The sequence below is a fragment of the Peromyscus leucopus genome, chromosome 12, assembly GCF_004664715.2.
Source record: "Peromyscus leucopus breed LL Stock chromosome 12, UCI_PerLeu_2.1, whole genome shotgun sequence".
NCBI lineage: Eukaryota > Metazoa > Chordata > Mammalia > Rodentia > Cricetidae > Peromyscus > Peromyscus leucopus.
The window spans coordinates 13,146,037-13,167,470 of NC_051073.1; the positions used below are offsets into that span (position 1 = coordinate 13,146,037).

The 21,434-nt window shown below is 39.7% G+C and overlaps 1 protein-coding gene across 1 annotated transcript in view; it reads left to right on the top strand.

The window, feature by feature from the left end:
- The window catches only part of Cyyr1 (cysteine and tyrosine rich 1), a 99,065-nt gene extending 81,876 nt beyond the window's left edge, over positions 1-17,189 (top strand). The window contains exons 3-4 of the mRNA XM_028875972.2: positions 3,120-3,277; positions 12,548-17,189. Coding sequence (XP_028731805.1) covers positions 3,120-3,277; positions 12,548-12,714 — 325 coding nt within the window. The 3' untranslated portion in view covers positions 12,715-17,189. The remainder of the gene's footprint in view (positions 1-3,119; positions 3,278-12,547) is intronic.
- The last annotated feature ends 4,245 nt before the right edge of the window (positions 17,190-21,434 follow it).

Sequence of the window (21,434 nt, forward strand, 5' to 3'; positions counted from 1 at the left end):
CCGTCAGACTCTTCATTTTACTTCTTCCCATTTCATATTTGTCAGCAAGCTCCCAATACATGTGCCTTTGAGTAACAGACTTTAACCACAGGCAGGACTCAAGGATGACCAGACAATTGAGTAGAACACTAAACATGAGAGCCATCAAATTAAGCAAGCAAAAGAAAGGAATTCAGACAGGACAGAGAAAATATAAGGAGTATAGAAAGCTTCAAAGGATATGGCATCAGTACACTCAGGGGTAAAAAAAAGGCTAAAAATAATGTTTTTTAAAAAAAGAAAAGAAAATTTGAACCAAAATAAACGTCTGTGAGAGGAAAGCAGAACATTAAAAAAAAAAAAAAAAAAAAAAAAAAAAAAAAAAAAAAAAAAAAAAAAACTTAAAAGGAACATAGTAGATTGCAAGATATGGCAGTTACAAACTCAAGCTACAACCGCTGATCTATGAAGTCAATAAAATTTGGGAAGACTGAGTAAATGAAATCCCCATAGATTGTATTTAAAAAAAAAAAAACAATAGTAACAAAAGAGAACTAATTACAGAAGTAATTAAGAAAAACCAAGAGTTTGTCTAAGAACAGATTCTAGAAGGAAAACATTGTTAAAGAGGGAGAAGTTGTTGATTTATGGAATGTAAGAACTGGCAATAATGAGTCTTTAGAAATGATAAATCCTAAGAGACTGTCAGTTCAGTTCTTTCTGGATTTTAGACTACTAGTAGAAAATGCCAAAGGTCTCCAGAAAAATAGAACAGAACAGAAAACAGACAGAGGAGAGAGAGAGACAGACAGAGAGAGAACAAGGAGAAGGAGAAGAAGAGATAGAGGTAATTAGAATTTATGGAATTCCTGTGGAACAATACCAGATTCTAGAGTACAGTGAGCAAGGCCCCAAGATTTGTAGAAATTATATTTTGCTTCAGAATTACATTCACAGCTTCAAGACTGTAGTGTCTCTCAAAGGCACTCTTCTCAGGTGCATGGTACTTGGAGTGATAGTACTGGACAGTTCTAAAACCATAAAAATCTGGAGCACAGTAGAAAGAAGTTAGGTCACTGGAATCAAGCTCTCAAAGGCTTCACTTTGCTGACAAAAAGCAAGCAACTTCCTCCCCTACACCTTTCTGCCACGGTGTACTGGTGTGCTATAGCCTCAAAGGCAACAGGAAGAAGCGCCCACAGACTGAGACCTCTGAAGCCATGAGCCAAAATAAACCTTTCTTTCTTGTAGGGTGAATCTTCTGAGGTGTTAACTGTATAGCTGAACTAACACAATATCCTGTTTACAAATCAAGGGAAGGTATGGTATAAAGTCATTCCCAGTTACACAAATTTCCTTTCAAATTACTCCATAAGAAGTGACTCAGGAGTGTGGTCCTGAAACTGAGAACCTGAAACCCAGGTCGAAAGGAAAAGAGCTCTGGATTCAGATGACCTGAGTTAGTAGAATGTTCCAGAGATTTCCATCGAAACAGAACAAAACTGATGAGTATTTTTACTGTGTTTGAAAATGAAAGTTATTGCTAATTGTGTGAAAATTTTCAAGGAACCACAGGCAGGGGGAAGAATTGCAATAGTATATGGGAAAAATGAACCTGGTAGAACTTCCTTATAACAGGTTGTAAGAAAAATTTAAGTTTACCACAGTATTCTGCTTGGCCCAACAAGGTACATTACAATGGTAATATAAATACTGTTAGCTATTTTAACTAAAGGTAGTGATTATGAAGGAACTACACATGTAAAAGTTACCTCTAGATGAGACTGAAAATTTTTTAATTAAAAAGGATGATGAGAAATAGGCTTACAATTATTTTCAGCAATGAAGCTGAAAGTTGGAAATGGTTGTTTTGGGTACAATGTACAAATTAAGAGACTGGAAAATGCCTTCATTGCCCCATATTTACAAAACAACAGATAGGTACCTATTCAAAAATTTAGTTGGTGAAAACAATTTCTTCCCAGGATATTGCGGTTATCCTACTAACTGTAGGATAGTTATCTGTTAATACTTGCGTTTTCATTCACAATATTGCTAGGAAGTTATCATGAGTACCATGCCCATTTCACTTCAGTCACCTTGGTGGTCATCCTTGTTATATTATTTATGCATGCATTATTGTGTTGCATTTCCAGGGAAGCTTTGAAAGAAAAGATACTGCCCAGTCAGGTTCTTCATTTTGGTAAAGACGAACCACTTCTAAAAACACTGACATACGCCGATGCTACAAATCATGTTGTGTACAAATAACAGTAGTGTCAAGTGTCTTCTACAATTTTTGTCATGTGGTTTTGTTGCATGAGCTAATGCTCTCTGGAGAAAACGATTAGCCATAGTGGAAATAGAGGGTTTGATGATGTTATTCCTGAATTTAATGGGATATTTATTTGCTGTTCTGTCGTCTGAGTATATGGGGGCTGCAGATGTTCCATTTGGTTTTCTTTGTTTTATGAGGAAAAAGCCCTTTTATTCTATGAAGCATTTTAATTAAGAATAAATTTTAAGTTGAATTTAAGGCTTTTTCACTGAAACAAATATTTTCCTTGCTCAATATACACATTTTGCCATTCAAGTACATATTAAATGATTTTTAGATTATTATTAATTTTAAATTACTATTTTATAATTGGGTTCATATTACTATAAATTTATATTTTTTAAAAAATTCTTGTGTGCGTTTGTACGGGTGTCTATGTGGCAGGGTATGTGCATGTGAGTGCAGTTGTTTGCAAAGGCCAGAAAAGAGTGATGGGCCCCCTACAGCTTTAGTTATAAGTGGTTGTTAGCTTCCTTACCTGGGTTCAGGAAACCAAACCCAGGTCCTGTGGAAGAGCAGGATGAGTTCTTAACTGCTGAACCCTCTTTCTAGTTCAAAATTTATGAAATTCTAAAAGGCAGAATTGGAACAGTGAGTTTGTCAAGTGTGCTATACAAAGATCCTCTACAGGTTTTCAGTTTTTCTTACCTGTTGAATACAAGAGACCATCTGTGTAATTAACTCAAGGACACTCTCCCTTAAGCACGATAGTGGAGAAACACTTAGCTTAGAGCCGTGGGCTGTATTTGAAGTTCAACTCCTTGCAGACCGTTGAGGCAGACTGTTTTGTTTTCCTTCTCAGGGGCACTGCTATTGCCGGCATCGTGTTTGGAATCGTGTTCATCATGGGGGTCATTGCAGGAATCGCCATATGTGTCTGCATGTGCGTGAAGAATAACCGGGGGACCCGGGTCGGTGTCCTCAGAACGACCCACATCAACGCCATCTCCTCTTATCCTAGTAAGCAACAAGGCTCACTTTTGAAGGACCAAACGGTCTTCTTAGGCTCTACTCCTTCAAGAAGCATTAAGACTCTCACTGAAATAATCTCAAATTTTCCAGAGTATTCCCAAATAAGTATAGATTGAAGCTCTAGCCTTGAACAGAGATCTTGGTAAAAAAGAAACAATTCATCTTCTTTAAATATAGTCATACTTTCAATGGCTGTGTTATTAACTGCAATTGCCAGTCAGCCAGAATTAAGATAAATAGAAAATTCACAACCACTGTGTCTATTTACCTGCCAATGAGTTCTGACAAGTAATTATGGAGAAAATGTGCCATCTGTCTCAATAAACTGCTGTCTAAGGCAGGAGGTACACATGTCTCTAGGAAAAGAGTTTTTGGAGTCCTCATTAAATGAAAAGTACAGCTTCCACATAATACAATTCTCAGCAAAGAGCGACGATGATATATTAATAACTTCACAAATAAATACGTGTTGAGAATCTTCTAGAAGTTCTACATATAAATATATTTAGCACATGAGATTCTACACACAAAGCCCTTCATCTTGAGTTACAGAATCAGATTAGTGTTTTCTATGCCATTTTGTATATGTACCATACAAAAAGTGAGCAATTTCATGAACTCACAGCAACTGCAGTTATCTGTTCAAATTCTGACTTGGATGACTAGATTATCTTCAGTCTCCTTTCCTTACTGGGGAGCAATTGGGAGTTGATAGATAGGGAGAATCATTCTTCTCTGAGTATGTCGACACTTTTAGGTTTTCCATATCCATATACATATGGGCAGTACTAGCTAGAGTTTAGTAGATGTGGCTGTTTGAATGAAAATGGCCCCAATAGGCTCATAAGGAGTGGCACTATTAGGACATGTGGCCTTGTAAGCAGGTGTGGCCTTGTAAGCAGGTGTGGCCTTGTTAGAGGAAGTGTGTCCCTGGGGTTGGTCTTTGAGGTTTCAGATGCTCAAGCCAAGCCCATTATAACTCACTCTTGCTCTTGCTCTCTCCTATCTACAATGAAAACCTTCCTCTTAACCATACCATGGAACAGTTATGTCACCAGTTTATACAGGGATGTCTCGTTCTAACCACCCTGCATTGTATGATGATGTAGAGAAATAGGTACAATTTTCTTTAACTTTTACTTTAAAGGGTTCTAGAAAACAGAGATGATGCTAGACTTTTTTCCCATAGATAACTGTAGTTCATGATATCTTGTACTTTAGCAAATAAATACACTTACATAAAATAAAAAGGAGGAAGCTGGTAAGCGTAGAGGGCAGGAGGCATTATGAAAGATCAGAGTCTTGGCTGGAGAAATGGCTTACTTACTGTGTGAAGAACTTGAGGAGCTGAGTTTCATCGCTTCAACTCAAATAAAGTTGGAAGGAGAGAACCGACTCCACAGAGTTGTCCTCTGACCTCCATGTGTATGCCAGAGCCCACGCATGCTCAAATACACACCATATACACACAATGATGTGTTTAATTTTTAGAATTCAGAATCTGAGCATTAGAGAGTGGGATCCCATATACAAGAAAAGTGGTGTACTTTCTCTCTTAGAGGCAGTGGATTTGGTAGACATATATGAGAATATTTACTTCAGTCTGGTCTTATTTTCTCGGTGAAATAAGAACCCAGTCTTTTGCTGAGAATGAAGAGGGTTAAGGATATGTTTGAAGTGAAAGAAAGTGAGGAAAGGATGAAACCCATTTCAGGAAGTGGGATGTGTGAAATGCCTAGCATAATACATGCTTTCTAAGCAACACCAACAGCCAACACATCTAAGAAAAGGTCACTGTTTTAAAGTGAGATCAGTCTGCATGGCTGTTTTCTTGTCTAGCCACAGTAAGCTCCTACATACAGATAGAGGATAGCTTAAATGTTGGACTTAATCAGAGCCTGGCTGCTGCCAGGCAGTCATGTTGCTAGAGTTGTTACATTCAGATCCTGTGCCCTGGCAGCCCTAACAAGCTATGCTCAGCCATCAGACCTCAATGGGCCAATTAAACAGACAATAATGAAAAGACAAAACACGGATGTCTATTCATTGTGACCGCACTGGGAAGAGGAAAAAAATAAAGGGAGCCAAGGATCTCTCCCATTCACCATCAGTCCATCCTTAGGCATCTGACATGAGGCTTAGATTTAAAGAGAGAGAAGTATACAGAGCTTAACAGTCCTGACCAAAGTGAGGACCCATCCATCATTGAGCCATGCTTGTTTGGGTTCTAGTCTCTCCTACAAGGTGGTATAACAGCTTGTCAAAATTATGTGAAATCTCTTTTCAGGAGACAAGTTGCTCCTCTGGCTGAGATCAAGCTTCAGCCTTGTGCTTTCAGCGAGAGGTTCCTGGGGGTCAATTCCAATTCTTAGGGGCCCATGTCTTGACAACCTGATACCTAAGGAGATGCACACATGTCTCTCTCTAGTCATTCCTCCCACCATGGTTACTATAGATGGGACAGATTGATATAAAAGCCTGGACAACAGACACAATGGAGTCATTTGAGTAATGGTTCATAAGTACCAACTGATAAAGGACAGGCAGACTGAAGAGAGGTGACATAAATTTAAATTGTTTTCTTTAATTTGCCCTCAATAGGTTGGAAATCAACATAAGTTCCCAGCTTAGTGGAATGAGTAGTCCAGAAAAAATAAAAAAAAAGCAGAAATCATATTTTAAAATAAAGATTTACAAAACATTACTATAATTGCTAATGACAGGGGGAAGAGAGGATAATTAAAAGCATTAATGTCATAGTTACATGGACATTTTAGTGGCCAGGAATGGTAGCAGATGTTGAGGTGGTTCAATAATTATGGACCCTATGCTAAGTCCTCAGTGAACACATACTTGGGACAGGACGGGTTACAGATATCTATAACATATAGAAATAGAGAGAGTTGCAAAGTGTTAGAATCCCATGGCTTTGTGGTACAAAGGAGCTCAGATGTTTAGAAAGAAAATAGGATGATGGTTTGAAAAACAGCTTTAACATCGCAAGCGTCTGTATGTTCTGACCCTGCATGTTGTAGGATGAGGAGAAAAATAATGATTCTATGTGGTGGTGTTGTGTTCCCCAAAATATTGTGCACCTTAATAAACTTATCTGGAGTCAGAGAACAAAATAGCCACTAGATACAGAGGCTAGAAAATGGTGGCACTCACACCTTTAATCCTAGCCTGGAGGCATGGATCTCTGTGAGTTCAAGGCCACACTGGAAATAGCCAGGCATGATGACTCATGCCTTTAATCCCAGAAGTGAGCCTTTAATCCCAGGGAGTGATGGCAGAAAGCAGAAAGGTATATAAGGCGTGAGGACCAGAAACTAGAAGCATTTGGCTGGTTAAGCTGTCAGGCTTTGAGCAGCACAGTTCAGCTGAGATTCATTCGGGATGAGGATTGAGAGGTTTCCAGTCTGAGGAAAAAGGACCAGCTGAGGAACTGGAGAGGCGAGGTAGCTGTGACTTGTTCTGCTTCTCTCATCTTCCAGCATTCATCCCAGGTTTGATTTTATTAATAAGACTCTTTAAGATTCATGCTACAATTCTAGTTTGATAGTGCAGCAGAGGAAGCCATCTTTTGAGAGAAAAATCAGATTTTGAAAAATATATATTATTATTATTATTACTTTATTATTATTATTGCAAGTATTTGTGTGATAGTTGTGGGTGCTTGTATCTCAGATCACATGTGGAGACCAGAGGACAACTTTGTGCAATTGATTCTCTTCTTCCAGTTTTTTGTGGGTTCTGAGGCTCAAACTCAGTTGCCAGGCTTGTGGGGCCATCACCTTTATTGCCTTGAGCCATCTTGTCAATGCAAAAAATCAAATTTTTAATTAGAGACAAACCTGAAATTAGTGTTCACATTCATCCGCTTCAGATAATAGTCTTATATTCCCTTACTTAAATTCCCCTTCCTTCCCCAAACTCAAAAGTCCTCTGAGCGTGCAGCAAATACCTTCTCAACAGCTCATGTTTCTGTGAGAAGTAGACACTGTTAGGGCTGTGAGGAGAAGGCGGTGGATAAAGGGTCAGCCGCTCGAGCAGGAAGGCCTGAGTTGAATCTCCAGCAGCCAGGTAAAAAGCCAGGTGTGGTGGCACATGTTTGTGACCCCAGGCTAGGCTCCCAAGGGCTTGCTGGCCAGCTAGCCTAGCCCAGTCAATGGTGAACTCCAGGTCCTAGTGACAGAGTCTGTCTCAGTGATTGAGGAAGACACTTGTGGTTGATCTACACACACATGCATACACACACACCGCAAAGCAGACACAGAAAAAAAAAAATGTCCTCCTTCCTTAGCTGAAGGGATGACGAGCCAGAAGGCACCTAGGACTTTGCTATACCCAACTTTGTTTTCCACTGGGCACACAGCAAAGTGGGAGGGGAACCTGGGAAATTCAGCAGAGTAGGTGTGCAAAGCCCTCCTGCATTATGAGTCTAAGATGAAGGACATGCTAGGAGACTGTCCTTCTCATGGTGACAGGAGGATGCAGGGCACGAGCTGACGAGCTGATGTTATCTGAGAGGAAGGGGAACAAAAGTTCTAATATGTCCAGCAGCCGTGTTTGTGTGGTGTGTCAGAGGGGGGGGGGGCAGTGGGAAGAAGACTTTGTGTAAACTTGCTGCTCTGGGTGGGGCTCAGGAGGACGGAGAGGGGAGGGTTGAGTTGCAGCAACAGTACTAAAAATTGTGTGTAAAATAAAGTTTACACAAGTACATAAATTACATACATACGACGCCACACATTCACACACACACATACATACATACATACAAGCACATGTATACACACACACACACACACACACACACAAAGTGATTCACTAGTCCCACCAGATACTAAATCCATTAAAATCAATAACAATTATGATAAGCTGCTTCTGGTACAAACAGGTGTACCTGGTCCACAGGGATAGAGCAAGTAGATTCTCTAACAAAAACATAACCCGAGAATGGTGAGGACTATTGAATAAGTCCATTTAGATATTCAGCTTAGCCAAGATTAAAATCTTAGAAGAAAAGTAAACTTTACTACGTCTACCAAATACAAAACTGTGACCCATACCTCGGTAATCCTAGCATTCAGAAGAGAACTGAGCCAGGAGGATCAGAGCTAGTCTGGGCTACATTATAAGATCTCTGTCAGCCTACACTTCATAGAAATAGCCTGTCTCAAAAAAAAGTGTATAATTATATAAAATAAACAGTGTAAACTCCAAATAAAATGGTTGTGAATCAGATATGTGAAAATAAGACTGCTTTTATGCTTTTAAATTGCAGAGCAATAAAGGTGAAAAAATACATTTTGTTATATACAACTTTAAACTTTGGAATGTCCGAAATTATGTAGTAAAATAAGCAACCTTGTTGTTATTGTTTTGCTGTTTGTTTGGTTTTGGAGAGAGAGCCACACTAAGTATTCTTGAGCCCCGGGAACTCCCTGTGTAGACCAGGTTGGGCTCAAATTTACAGAGATCTGCCTGCCTCTGTCTACCCAGTGCTGGGATTAAAGGCATGTGCCACCACACACAGGTGACAAATTATTCTTAAAATGAAAATGTGTAATTTATAGGCTTGTTACTTTAATTATTTTTAACTCTAAGAGCCTAATTTATAAGTTACCAGACTGAAACAAGAGCAAATAAATAAATAATTCACCTGTTTGAATTTCAAGCACCAACAGAATACAGGTGTTGTAAATCCCAGCCTTGATCAAAGAAATGATGGGGTACATTAGCTGTTCTCTCACATGAAATTTCTAATACCAAATGACACCCTGTCTGCACCATGTCAGTGTCTGTAGTGGATTTTTCCACAATTCTTTTGAAAGTAGATTTCACTGTGGTATGCATTTGCAAATCATAACAATTTAAGTACTGTTTAAGCCAGAAGATTTCTAGAATTTTATGCCCAAGAAGTCATTCAGAACAATAAAGTCTCCTGTGAAAAGGTGTTTGTCAGTCATCTATAAATAATAAAGATGTTAATCTCAGAGTAGAGAAGTGTAAAGTGGAATAATACATACCCAGTGACAAAACATCAGGGAGAATACACAGCAATGTAAGAAGTCCTATAATACGAACTGGCAAAGATGTTACATTTTATGTGATTGTAAAAGGCATAAATGCACCAGAGGTATCGGTGTGACACCTCATTAACAGACCGAGGTGACAATATTCAGGATGATATTCTTCTGTGTCCATATTTTCTGCCAAAACTCATTATCTTCCCTCAGTATTTATTTTCTTGTTTCTCTATTTATTCATTCAGTCAGTCATTTTTGAGACAGGGTTCAGCTGTATAGACCAAGCACCTGGAACTCAGTTTATATCCCAGGCTGGCCTCAAAATCAAGATCCTCCTGCCTCAGTCTCCCAAATGCTGGGATTACAGTGTGTGAACCCTTACAGTCAACATCTGTTTTTTAATATTATAGACACCTGTATCTGACATTAAAGATGAATAGCATATTTACACTACTTAGATCAGACAATTGGAATGCAAAAGCTTCAAAGATCCCGTCTCTAGAAAGGCATCCACTCGTCTTCCAGAAATCATATGCCCAACTGAAAAGAACAAAACCTATTAGGATTAATTAGGAATTAATAAACTGATACCTTCTTCCTTATGAGGAAGAATACCTACTTCCTTATGAACCCTTACTCTCATGAAGAAAGATAACCCAGTCCACTCTACACTATTTCAGTAACATCCTCCAGTGCCTGTATTACAAAAGATGCACCACTTTCACGATTAACAGGACTCAAAGCAGCAGCCTCCAGCTTCCTTGTCATTTCACCAGAGTTCAAAGGTTCTGTGATTGAAAGAACATGGCTTCATAGCAGAGAGCGCCATGTTCAACACACAGCAGCAAGAACCGTAAGGATTCCCACCAAACTGTCCACGAGCAGTGTTGCGCCATGACAGAGCAGAGCATACCTGCGCTGTCACAGATGCATAAACATGCACCATGGGCTTGGGAAGGAGGAGGAGGAGGTAGAGGCAGTCTGTGGACTAAGTCAGTCTGTGTTCCTCATACCAGAGGCGGGAGAAACTTTAGCATAATAACAAGGTGGAACCACTGTTTACAAGAACCAGTGTGACAGGCAGCCCGCTGGGAGCTGCTAGTTTATGGAAAGGCTGTTGGGCCTCCTTTCTTGGTATGCATGAAACATTCTGCAAACCTTTGTATCAGCCCTTTGATATTTAACAGAGCCAGGAAATGGGCACGAAATCCAGAGGGAATGTGTATGCACTCCACAGGAATGACTCCATTTTGTTGCAGGACAGTGAGGTGGGTCTGAAGGAAGGTTAAAGAAGCTGTGAGTGTCTCTGCTGATGTCTTCCCTTAGCCCAGTTCCCTGACTGATGAAAGATCCTTGTCTCCCCAGTGCAGTAGGGAGTGTCTCATCATCAGAGCAGGTGCTCTGTGGGGACACGTCCCTCGCTTAGGTGGATCCTTATTCCTCTTTTCTCTGGTTACTTAATTCTCTTTTCTCACTTCCTCTGTCTATGGGGAGGTCAGTAAATGATGCCAAACGTCAGGGTCTTTATAATGAGAGGCACACCAGAGGGATCCAGGAGAAGCATTGCTTCTATGTTCATAGTGGTTGAGGCCCCCTGTGTGCATGTGTGCCTGTTAGCGGTTGAGGCCTCCTGTGTGCCTATTTATCAGAACGCTGTCAGGTCCTTGGGGGAAGAGCAGTTTGCTGAAATGCTAGCTATTCTCTGCTGTCACTGCAATGCCAAAAGCTTGGTGATTTAGTCGCACGATTGTGACATGAGTCTTGAGATCCATGCTACATGCATAGTGACCAGTTAAAGCCTGTCACTTCCCAAGTAGGATCTGGATCCTGAGGATGATTTTTATTTTTGGCTTATCATCATGAAGACACGGATCCATTTCAGCTCCCAGGTGCCTCTCTGCCTCGCCTGGAGACAGGATTGGGATCACTACAGAATAAGTATCCCGGAGAAGTCAATATCAAGGATAGTAAATGTGATTATCAAAGGCACTGACATATATTGCAGTAAACAAAATTAAGACAGATTTTCAAATAAGATTTAGAAAAGGAAATACCTCATCTCCATCCCCAAATGTGTTTATCCTGCAAGTTCTGGGGGCCCTTGTGCTAACTGCTCAATACTTTGATCTCTCCCTTCACTCTTAGCCCTTCCTGCGTTCCCAGTGCCCTACACTCAGCCACTTGGTGTTTGATGAATATTCCCTCCTCGCTGTCATGAATGTCTTCTCATTCCCCTTGCGTACTGTTCCATCACCTCGCATTTCTGAAGTCTGCCGCTGTGCTCTCTGCTGAGAGGGTAGTTTCACCAGAGCACATTCACTACTCTGTTTTTCTAAGTACCGCAACGATACTTCCACGTCAATGTTTACTACAACACTAATCACAATAATAGTTATGCAACCAACCAGGGCCCAGAAGCACAGAGGTGGACAGAATGTGGTCCCTATGCAGTAGAAATGCATTGAGTCACAAAGGAGAGTGAGGTTACGTTGTTTGTGAGGAAATTGTGCAGCAGGAGAATATCACAGTAAGGGAATTCAGCCCATTTCAGAAAGACATCATGACTCCCATTTGTAGTTCCTAGATTTTATACAGAAACCTAACATCATGTATGACGTGAAAGCAGAAATCAAACAAGAAGCAGGAGAATAATGGCAGGTGGGAGGAAGGGGGTGGAGCCCATGGGAAGGACATGTTCAGTGGACAATGTGTATTTGTATGAAAATGCCGTTGTATAAACAGTATTGTGTTCAGTGAATATATATGAGGAGTAATTTTAAAGAAGGAAATTTTGTAATTTCTTCCCTAAGAATGCCACATCACTTACTCTACCCATGACATCAAGTCCAGCATGATGATCCTGAACCCAGTTCCTCAACCTCTTTTTTCATGTCTCCCTTTCTCCATTTTTTGCTGAAATGCACATACTCTCCTGCTTCTGTGCTTTCAGCCAAACTTGAATTACCCTTTGCTTCTTCGCTCTCTGCCCCTTCAACATCCTATTTCCAAGGGCCTTTTGCAAGCCCCAACTCCAAATGCCCTCACCCAGGGCCGCCTTACAGAGAGCACACCTGTTCAGCGATGCTTATCCACATTCTAAACAAATACTAATAGTTTTGGAAGCAAAAAAATAAAAAATATTTCCCTTCTCAAAGTAGCTCTCACAGTGGTTTAAAACAGTAACTGATATATTTACTAAACAAATGATATTTTTCCCTTTTCTTTTCAGTGACACCACCGCCCTATACTTATGACCATGAGATGGAATATTGTGCAGACTTGCCTCCACCGTACTCTCCAACCCCACAAGCTTCAGCCCAGCGCTCCCCACCCCCTCCTTATCCTGGAAATTCAAGGAAACATTCCTCCTCCCACAACAGAATATGTGCCAATTAGCAATTTTACCCAGAACGAAATGCCTTAATTTAGAAACTTGCAAAAAATGATTATCTACTAGTTAAGGACAGATAATATCTCAGGCAGAATGTCCATGTGGAGACCAAGATTCCTACCCTGCTCGGAGCTGACCTTAGATGGAGAATTATGCTTGGTTCTCTGAAGTCACATAGTAAGGGATCTACTGATCCACTCAAGCACAGTCAGATTAAAGCAATCCACTTGGCAGGCCATCTGATATTGATGCTGCTTTAGGAAATTTCAATATTGAACCTGAAATAAAGAAGAACAGAGGATAGTCTGTCTGGTCTACATCAGGAAACAGGTGTGTTCCATATAGCTTTAGGAGAACTAGAATTGTTCATTATTTCATTTGTCCACAAATATGTATTCGGTGCCAGAGAATCTATTCTGTGCCTGGCACCATTGGAGGTCATGGATGGAAGGAACCAGAAGGGAACTCTGGTTTGCGCACAGGCATACCTCATCTTGTTGCACTTTGTCCTTTTGCATTTTTCAAGTGTTGTGTTTTTTTTGTTTTGTTTTGTTTTTTTATATAACATGATGGTTTGTGGTAACCTTGCACCAAACAGTATCACTCATCCAGCAGTAGGAACTCACTTCTTATCTTTGTATCACATTTTGGTAATTCTCATAAAATTTCACATGTTTTCATTGTTGTTATTATTGTGTCTGCTGTGGCGATCTGTGATCAGTTAAAGTTGATATTGTTACAGTAGTCTTCTATTTTGTTTTGAACTCTGTCCCTATAAGAGAGTGAGCTTAGTATGTTGGTAAATACTGTGTGTGTTGTGTCTGTTACACTGGAAAGCTCCTCCCCCTCCCTTTTCTGGGAACAGTATTGAAATTAGGCCAATTAATAAGCCAACAATGACCTCTAACTTTTGAAACTAAAAGAAGATGAATACATCTCTTGCTTTAAACTCAAAGCTGGAAATAATTCATCTTGGTGAGAAAGGCTTGTTCAAATCTAGGATAGGCTGAAAGGCTGGCCTCTATACCAGTTTATACACTAATGGGGATTACTTGAAGAATTACTAAAAAGGTCTCTCTCCGAGCACATGAAAAGAAAGAGAAAGGTGACTCAGTGTTTATAAGGAGGACTCTTTAGCGGTCTGGGTAGCAGATCCAAGTAGCCAACTTCCCTTAAGTCATAAAGCTTCATCCAGAGCTAGGACCTAACTGCCTTCATCCTACAAAGGCTGGCAGAGGTGAAAATACTGTAAGAGATTTGAAGGTAGCAGAGATCAGTTCCTGAAGTTACAGAAAGGTGCTGCTGCCTCTGCAACATCTAAGTGAAGGCACTGCTGTATAGGCCTCAGCCCGTTCACCCAAAGACCCAGTTAGGATCACATACAAAGATGGCTGCGGCAAACCGGAGTCTAGATGTAAATGAAAGATCCTACTGCTCGATTCATGCCCTTTACAACTTCCACAGCCAGAGAAAAGAAGTCATCCTACCTCCAAAGCCTCAAAAGACAGGCTGGCTTTCATGTTAATGTCTACAACATAAATGATGAACTCAGATGAAGCCAGTATTCAATGTCCATTTACTAGCTAAAACTCCTAGCACTCTTAAGAATATACTAAACCTGCTCTGTCTAAAGTCTATAAATAGAACAACCAAGTCAGTTTTCAATGTAGTTTAATGAATATTTTAAGCCAAGTGTTGGGATCTATTGCTCAGGGGAAAACAAGGTTTCTTTCAAAATTACACTGTTCATTGACAATGCACTGATCACCCAAGAGCTCAGAGAAGTATGAAGAGACAAAGATGTTTTTATATTTACTCAGGTCCCAAACCCACTCCGTGCCCAATAGATTATGAGTAACTTCAGTTTTCAAGTCTTACTGTTTAATAACTAACTGCTTTGTATAAAATCATAGCTGACACAGAAATGAGTCTTCTGGAGGCTTGACAACATCAGTCAGAGGCATCCTGGAAAGAACTCACTATTGCTAAAGCTATTAAAATCATCCATGATTCCTAAAGAGGTCAGGATATCAATATTAACATTCATCTGGAAGAAGTTGATTTCTACCCTCATGCATAATTTTGGAGGTTTTAAGGCTTTGGTGGAGGAAGTATCTACAGATGTGGTAGAACCACAAAGGAATTAGAATTACAGATGAAACTTGAAGATGTAACTCAGTTACACCTCATGATATCGCCACCAGTTGAACAATTGCTTTCTTATGCGTGAGCAATGAAGAGTGGTCTCTTCGGATGAAATATCCTCCTGGAGAAAGGTGCTGTGAGCCGAGATGAGGTGACAATCAAGGGTTTATTTTTAAGTTATTTGGTAAGTTAGCAGCAGGATCAGAGATGACTACAAATTTGAAGGAAGATGCGCTGTTCATTAAAAGCTACCAAACAGCATCACATGCTGCAGAAAACCCTATCGTGAAGAGAACTTTCAACTCATACAGCAGGCTTCACTGTCCTTTTAAGGAACAACAGCCACCCAGCTTCAGCAACCACTAGCCTAATAGCTGAGCATCACTCACCCCACCACCACCAAAAAGATTTGGACCTGCTGAAAGCTCTGGTGCTAGTCACCATTTTTCAGCAATACAATATTTGTAATATGGGTGTGTATATTGCTTTGAAGACACTTAATAAACTGTACTACAGTATAAACATAACTTTCATGTGCACTGGAAAACCAAAAAGTATTCCTGTGATTCTCTTGTGAAATTTGCCTTATAAGAAAGACAAGCAGCTTCACTGGGGACATGGAAGAAGTGTTACTGATATGGGCAGATCAAACCGATGCCATCTCTAAGACAGATCTGTGAAAACAAAATAACAATTGCAGCATTATTGTTGACTAGATAGCTTTGTGAAGATCCCTGCCATAAAGATTCCAAACAAAATCTGGCTATGTAGTAAAGAAATATTCTAGAAAGGATATCTAAAATGAATATCAGATCAGTCCTTTGAGCTTCAAATTTTTTTGCTTATGTTTTAGGTAGGTGTGAAGAGACCAGTTGTATCTCCAGCAATGAAAACAGTAAATGGATTTTATTCATTAATTTGATTATTTAAATAAAATCAAAGGTACTCAACAGATTCTGGTAGCTAAGGTCTCCTTAGTTATTACTAACCTCACCTAAAAAGCACTTGGCTTTAGTCACTGGTGTGATGAAAGTTGTTCCAACTGTGGAATAAAAGGTGAGAAACCAGATATTCCCAGGGATTTTATATCAGTAATAAAATGCCAGAATTTGACCATATACAACAGACTTTTTTTAAAGGGGGAAATAAAATTTGATTTCTTTCTATAGATATACATATACTCAAATGTAATAGCCAATTTTTACATTTTATAAACTTTAAAATCTATTCTTTTAGAGAAGTTATATAATTAATGGAAAAAGTAAGTAATGAGACATTGTCTTTTACCCAAGTACAGATTTTTATGAAGTGTAAAAGCAGTCAATAAATAATTCAAATGTGCCGTAGTCTACTGCAAGTGACCTTAACATTTGTATTTTTACATGGATCCTTTTGTGTGCTTTTAAACTGTTTGCTGAACACTGGGGATAGATGATGAGACCTTTATGTCACTTTAAAATGGAACCTAAAACATTCAATCCAATATCATAATTATGATTCAGTGATATTCCAAAATGACACTAAGAAATTTGATAAATTACCAAAAGAAATATCTTACAGTATAAGTTATGGAATCTGTGCCTGTAGTTGGGAAACTTAATACGAGTGAGCAGTGGCTTTTATTATATCAAATATCTACATTAGAAATGTGTTGATCTGACTGAACATGGTCGACAGTGAGGTTTTAAGGCTAGATTTGTTTTGAATGACTTGCTTGGCTTAGGCGAGGATAATCTCAGGAAGATGTGAAGCCTTCAGGGGTTCCTGGCTGTTCTAGTGAGAGGCTCCCTGCCTTGCATGAAGTATTAGCAGAGTGTTAACAGTACACAAGCTTTAATTTATTTTTCTTCTGAAAATGTGATTAGTTTCTACTGCTCTACAGCTATAATTCACAATGCCAAAGTCTCTGGGATTTGAGGATGCTGTTTGCAAATGCACTGCACGTTCCTAAGGAAAAATGGAGAGGCAACTCTGTTGAAATGGAATACTCATCTTTGCACTAATGTAGATGCACCATGTGCCTCCTGTGTTCTATAAATATTACCTGACCATTTCTGTCTGCACCATCTCTCTTTGAGTTGTGCATGGCTTCCTCTAAGGTATAGCACAAACATATACATTTACAATAGATGAAGGATTTTACTGTTTTTATGTAGTGTCATAATAACAAATGAATATATCATAGATGTTTAAAGTTCACTGATGTATATTGGAGGAAAACAATATTTGGTGTAAATTTTTGGATTATGGTTATTTAAAAACTAACATTTGCTATGGCTAAATTGTTTATAATAAGCAATAAAATTTAAAAAAGAACTTATTGTAACAAGAATCACATTCTGTCTTATGTCGTTACTCTTCTGTTCTATTTCTGCTGACTTGGCCTTTTTTCTCTGCACAAGAAATAGGTCTGGAGCCACACTGACTTTGTAATCCCATCTCTCACCTGATTTGAGGAAGGCTATTTTATCTCTGATAGCTAAATTTCTGCTCTATGAAATATGAATGATATAATGGGCCTCAATGGGTTTTCTGAAAACTGGATGAATATATGCAAAATTTATAGTTTGGAGCCTGAGACTTGGAAAATATCTATCCATGTGAGCCCATATTAAATTTTAAAAATATGCAATAAAATAACAGCCTCTGGACCTCTATGTTTAGATTTAAATGAATTGAAAAAATTATTCAGTCTCACTAACCCTATTTCAAATTATGCAGCCTTGTGTCTTAGTTTGCGTTCTATTACTGTGAAGAGACACCATGGCCATGGCAACTCTTATAAAGGAAAACATTTAATTGGGGCTGGCTTACAACTTCAGAGGTTTAGTCCATTATCATCCTGGTGAGAAACATGGCAGCATGTAGGCAGGCATGGCACTGGAGAAGGAGCTTACAGTTCTACTACTTGATCCACAGGCAGCAGGGAATAAACTGACTTGAGCTTCTGAGACCTCAAAGCCTACTCCCACAGTGACACACTTCCTCTAACAAGGGCAAACCTCCTAATAGTGCTACTCCCTATGGGTCAAGCATTCAAACACATGAGTCTATGAGGGCTATACCTCTTCAAACCACCACACCTTGTGTGACCAGTGTCTGTCATTTTATATAATGGTGCACTAGAAAGATCTGTGAAAACTGTGAGGTAACAAGGAGACTCTAAAGAATTCAGTCATCTCCAACTGTAGAGTTTGTTAACTTTATCATTTAATTGTAATGTCCTTCAATATCGTGGGAATGAAGTATCGTAAATAGGCTGTACAGTGCAGAGGCCCAATGAGCAACGATGCCCTCTCAGCTCCTTCCAAGAATGGAGATGTGAAAACTATTGCAAGAGTTAATGAGCTAATGGCCAGAGATAGACCATGAGTGTCATGTTGGAGCTGGTCAGACAACCTCAGTATCTTCTCAGAGTCAAATCAGTTCTGCAAATGCCAGCTCAGCCCTAGATACCACAAGAGTATTCAGGGCCAGCCTCATCTTCTTAAGGTGCATCACTACATTATTCCTTCTGTTTTCTATAATCTGCTAGTCTCCATCAAACAAAAGCAACACACACCACACACCTACACTACTCCAATCTTGTCTTTGTCTAGCAAAGCCCATTTTGACAAATCTTGGTTGCAGATGATGTAGGTCTAGCACCCAGGTGATGATATCAGTATCAAAGTGTGAAGTGCTGGATGCTATTATTTCTCTTTGTTTTTAAATTTTGTTGCATGTATTCATTGTTCATGATATTTTGTTGTTCTGCTTTTTTTTAGTTTCATAAAAATAACCTAACATTAGATTCTAAAGTCACAGATTTTCTTGCTAATCACCACAGAAGTATCAAAGGACTTCTAGATCTTCAACTGGAGCCTGCATAGAAAGTGAAATATGTATTAACTGATTATAGACACAGTCTGTAAGTAATAAGACTGCATTTTCATGGTGGTTAATTCCACTGTGTTAGGTTTCCTTTCAAGCTGTCAGGATCTCCTAGAACAGAAAGTGACCTATGTGACAAAAAAGATCCTCAGGCAGCCTGCTGTCTACCCTCTCCAAGCCTGCCACTACCCCTTGTCTCCCCCTCATATTGAGAAATGAGCCCATCTTAAGAGTGAAGACACTTTGATTTATGTTTCAGTCTCAGCCATGTTTTAACTATATGTTCTGAGTCTGTGTGTGTATATATGTGTGTGTGTGTGTGTGTGTGTGTGTGTGTGTGTGATGTATATATCATCACTGTCTTTCAAAATATAATCAACATCACTCTTGCCAGGTTGTTGCAATTAATACAAGCAGGACATGAAAGACAACTGTCCCACAGACATTTTCTAGGTTGGTGACTCACATAGACATTCGTGTCTATACAGATTCACTTTCCATTTTGTGCTCCACCCAAAGCCATGCTGTTCCTATAATCAATGATATAATTATCTATGGCTGTGTGACAAAACGCCCCAAAATTGAGTGGCATGAAACACCATATCTCCGTTTCAACTGGGTCTTCCAGCACAGCTCTCCCAAACTGCAGCATATCAATATACAGCTAAAGAAGTCTGCTTTAAGCTCTCTCCCAGGCAGAGTTATTGACAAGAATCAGTTCCTTGAAGGCATTTGGATTAAGGACCTCCTCTGTACCTTGGCTATTGGCTAGGGGCTGTGTTCACTTTCTTACTTACCATTTGGCCCTCCCCATAGAGCAAGCCTATGAGAAGATTCAGGGAGAAGTAAGTATAGAGTACCAGCAGAATGGCAATCACAGGGTTTTGAAACTTCAACTATCTTGGAAATGAAAGCCCACTATTTCTACTATACCTATTGCTTAGAATCAGGGTAATGGGTTCAGTCCACATAAAATAAGAGGAACTGCACTAGGACACAGAAAGAAATAGGTGGAGAGGGGTGCCAGGGGTCATCTTGGTACTCTTTCCCACAAGCCAGGTATTTTATCACATTCTCCTGTGGCTGCTATTTGGACTTCAACTGATGTAGAAAAATAAATGTTTCCTTCTAACAAGAACATAGTAACTCAGCAGCTAAAGGAATCCCAGGCCTGTGTCCAGCTGTAATCGAATTGCTTTTATTGAAGTGACAATAGAAGAAAGGATCTGGCACCTACCAAAGGCCATGCTAACTAAATGCTGCATTCCTACGCGGTATTGAAAGAGACGCACGAGGCTTGTGTTCCCCATAAATTTCATCTACACTCTGCACGTTGTGCTTAGCAGAGGAAGAAGCACACCACATACCACTCACTGCACACCTCTACAGACAAGTCTCAGCCCAGTCCCAAATTCTAACCTTTTGTTTTCAATTCATTCCAAGATGCTTATGTAATCTTCACTGAGAAATCTCCCAGACAAGTTTCCAGATGAATGTTCATGGATCAAGTTGCTCCTTAACCTAAGACAATATCATCAGTAAAAATAGAAGCAATAAGTTGTGGGACAGCTTGAGGCCACACAAATGTGGTAGGAATTTCTGCCTTCTCTGGAGCCCGGAGAGCCGTTAATGCAGCTCACAAATTCGGTTGTTCTGCTAGGCTTCTCCCTGACTAAGCCATGATGAGTGACTTCTGGGTGTGGAGGAACATCATTTTCTCACATGTATTTGGCTGTGGGTGGTAAATGAATGAGAGATCTGTTTCCATGTCTCCATGGCCTGAAACATGGACGTTTTAATTTTCTCTGACTAAAATCCAGAGACATAAAACAAAATGAGATGATTCCCCCTTCTGTACCTTCTCATAAATCACTTTCTGATGATCACTTTGGAAGCAGATCTGAATTCATGAACATGCTTTAGAAAACAACCCCTCTGAGCCCTTCACTACCATGTGAACACAGAACATTAGTTTCCTTACCTGCTGACCTAGGGGATACATGATTCTCTTGCTTATTCTGTGGAAGTGTCTACATTCTTCCAGATATAACTACAGAACCCAAACTCTGAGATGACTTTGAGTAGTTTTTTTTTTTTGGTCAGAATTCACTCTGCCCCTCCTCTGCCCATTTTGTACCCATTTTGTATTCTTCATAATCAGGATTATCTGTCGTCTCCCCTTTGACATGCAAACTCTTTGAAAGCAAAACCTTGGACATTGTCATAGCAGGGTGATAATATCTGGTGAGAAAAACATTTGACACTAAAATGTTAAGATTGAGTTGGGGTGAGAGCTCAGTTACTAAACTATTTTGCTGTGCAATCATGAGGACCCTAGTTCAACCCTCATAACCGACATAAAAGAGAAAATTAGACACGATAGCACAGGTACCAGCACTGAGGGAGCAGAGGCAGGCAGATCTCTGGAGCTCAGTGGCCAGCCTGCATTACCCAAGTTCCAGATAAAATTGAAAGACCCTGTCTCCAAAAACGATGTGGACAGCTCACGAGAAATGACACCTGAGATTGTCCTCTAACCTCCCCATACACGCAAACTCATGTGCATTCACCCTGTACACACTTGGACACCCACACACGTGACCCTGTATATACAAACACACAAAAATTGACACTTAGTTGGGGTGAACTAATAAATGAGTAAATATAATATTATACATGGTGACCAGAATCTGTGATGTGGATCAAA